This window comes from Trichechus manatus, unplaced genomic scaffold (assembly GCF_000243295.1).
Source record: "Trichechus manatus latirostris isolate Lorelei unplaced genomic scaffold, TriManLat1.0 scaffold00038, whole genome shotgun sequence".
NCBI classification, from domain to species: Eukaryota; Metazoa; Chordata; class Mammalia; order Sirenia; family Trichechidae; genus Trichechus; species Trichechus manatus.
Window position 1 is genome coordinate 14,000,201 of NW_004443974.1, and position 2,331 is coordinate 14,002,531.

Genomic DNA, 2,331 nt, shown 5'->3' on the forward strand with positions numbered 1-2,331 from the left:
AAATCTACCTTCTCCCAGCTCTAGACTCCAAGTTTGCCACCACTGTGCTGCACTGCTTCTCAGAAGAGATGATGAAAAAAAATAATAGTTAACATTTATTGAGCGCTTGCTAGGAGCCATGCGTCCCACATACATCAATTTATTTAATCACTAGAACAACCCATTTTACAGACGAGGGAACTGAAAGAGGCTAAGTAGTTGCTTACGGTTCACAGTTAGGAAGTTCAAGGACTGAGATTTGAATCTAGCAGGCTGATGCCAGAGCCCAGGCACCTAATCACTGTAGAGTGTCATTTCTCAATGTGCATAGGATGAAAGAATGTGTGAGTGGATGAAGAAGGCCACTGTGACCACCAGCCCCACTGAGAAACTTTAACATGACATTTCTTGGCTCTGGGCCTCACTTTGCCCATCTGACCAAACAATCTCAGTGGTTCTCCTAGTTCAAGAAGGAGCCTCTGCCTTTGCTGCCTCATTTTCCTCATCTGTCATCCAAAGGGATGGGACCTGGATAATCGCTCAGCCCTTTCCAGCCTGTAGGCCTATGTTGACAGAACCTTCCGTGTGCTCTAGGCCACAAGCCCAGGATTTCACCGGCAACGGAATCCCCACAGTGCCCAAGGGATAGGTACTTGATTAAGCCCATTTTATAGGTGAGGAACTGGGGCTCAGAGAGGGGAGGGGACATGTCTGAGGTCACGAAACAGTACATGGCACAGCCAGACCAGGAACCTAGTCGCTGATAACAAAGCCACTCTGAACACTAGTCTATGCTCTTTCTAGGAGCAAGACATCCACTCTGTGGGCTTGTTGGGTGCTCTGGCAGGGGCAAGACCCCCAAACAGCATCCAGAGTTGAGTAGCAGCCCTGTCCTGCTCAGTCCTTCAGAAAGTTGTTCTGTAATACACAATACAGGTAGCACCAGGGATCCATGGTGCCCAGGCTGGGTTCCTGCCTGTGGTGCTCTCTGGCTCCCCTGGGAGAAGGAAGGCTGCTGCCTCCTTTGCCAACACTTTCTCCCTGGACACTCCTTGGGGCAGATTTCCAAGGAAGAAATAACTTCATTGTTTCCAAAACTTCAGCCTAACCACGGATGTGCCCTGATGAGCCACTGTGGCTAATGCCACTTGTGGGGGACACTCAGCCTCATTTGGGGGTGATTTTTTTCTACGAGGGAGAAAATGACTTGAGGGCTCTGCAGATATTCGGAGGAGTGAGCAGGGCTGCTTTTCTGTGTGGGAGCCCAGAGAGAACATTCTGAAGGCCTTCTCCTGGTAATGTTGTTTTTGCTGATATGACATTGTGCCCTGTGCTGATGACAGGGAGGACAGAGGGAAAGCCAGCAAGCAGCCCTCCTGGGGAAAGACCGTTGGCATCTGGAGGGTTTAGAGTCTCATTCAGGCTCACTGTTCAAAGGGTGCATCTTTTCCGTGCTTTCCTTGAAAAACAAAAACAAGAGCGGAGACATGAGCCTGCTTCTCCTGTTCCCTGTCACCCATCTGTCAGTCTGGCTGTCGTCTGACTGTCTATCCTCTGTGTGTATACTAGGCACTCTGGAGGGAAAATTCTTTCCTCCCAGGCTGGTTTTCCTTAGGGAGGGCCTGTAGCCTCCTCGGGGTGGGCAGGGGGGTGTTGGGCCCCAGGGCGGGGGACGCATATGTACATCCCAGAAGCCTGAGAGTTCAGAAGACAGAATCTTGGGGCCAGGTGGAGTGGGCAAGGGGGCTTAAACACTCTGAGTTCTTCACTGGGGCAGGGGGCACCTTTGGGGCGTATGGTGGGGGGGTAGGGAGGGTGGAACTGGAAGTTTGGTGACCTTCCCTGTCAATTGGCTCAGAGCCCTCCCCCACCTGCAGAGGAATTTGTAAATGGGAGGGGGCTGCCCATCCTTCCTCCATCACCTTCCCAGACACTTGTTGGGGAATTAAAAAAAAAACGCTGAACTTTTTCACTTCTTAAAATGTGGATGGGTAGGGTGAAGGGAGGATACCCTTTCTTCTTACCCTCTCCCCGCCCCCAGCCTCCAGCCAGACAGGGCAACGGACCCCTCTTCGGAGGGAGCCCTCCGGGAGCCAGAGCCGAAGCCGGAGCGGTGGGGGCAGGCGAGGCGAAGGCGAGGAGGAGGGGGAGGAGAGAAAGGGGGGCGAGGTTTGCTTCTAGAAGGGGCGTGTGGCCAGAGGAGCCTGTGTTTTAGCAACTTCAGAGAGAGCGAAGAAGGCTGAGAAGGGGAGGGAAGAAAGTTTGTTTCCCCCCGACGTCAGCGCCGGGCGGGCCGCGGCGGCCGCGGAGCCAGGAGGCGGCGGCTAGCGGGGCAGAGCGTGGGGCGGCCGG

The 2,331-nt window shown here is 53.7% G+C and overlaps 1 protein-coding gene across 1 annotated transcript in view; it reads left to right on the forward strand.

Annotated features, from left to right (window-relative positions):
• The window catches only part of PRRX2 (paired related homeobox 2), a 68,203-nt gene that overhangs the window by 15,931 nt on the left and 49,941 nt on the right, over positions 1-2,331 (forward strand). Inside the window, exon 2 of the mRNA XM_004375837.1 lies at positions 2,021-2,148. Within this exon, the coding sequence (XP_004375894.1) occupies positions 2,021-2,148 (128 nt within the window). The remainder of the gene's footprint in view (positions 1-2,020; positions 2,149-2,331) is intronic.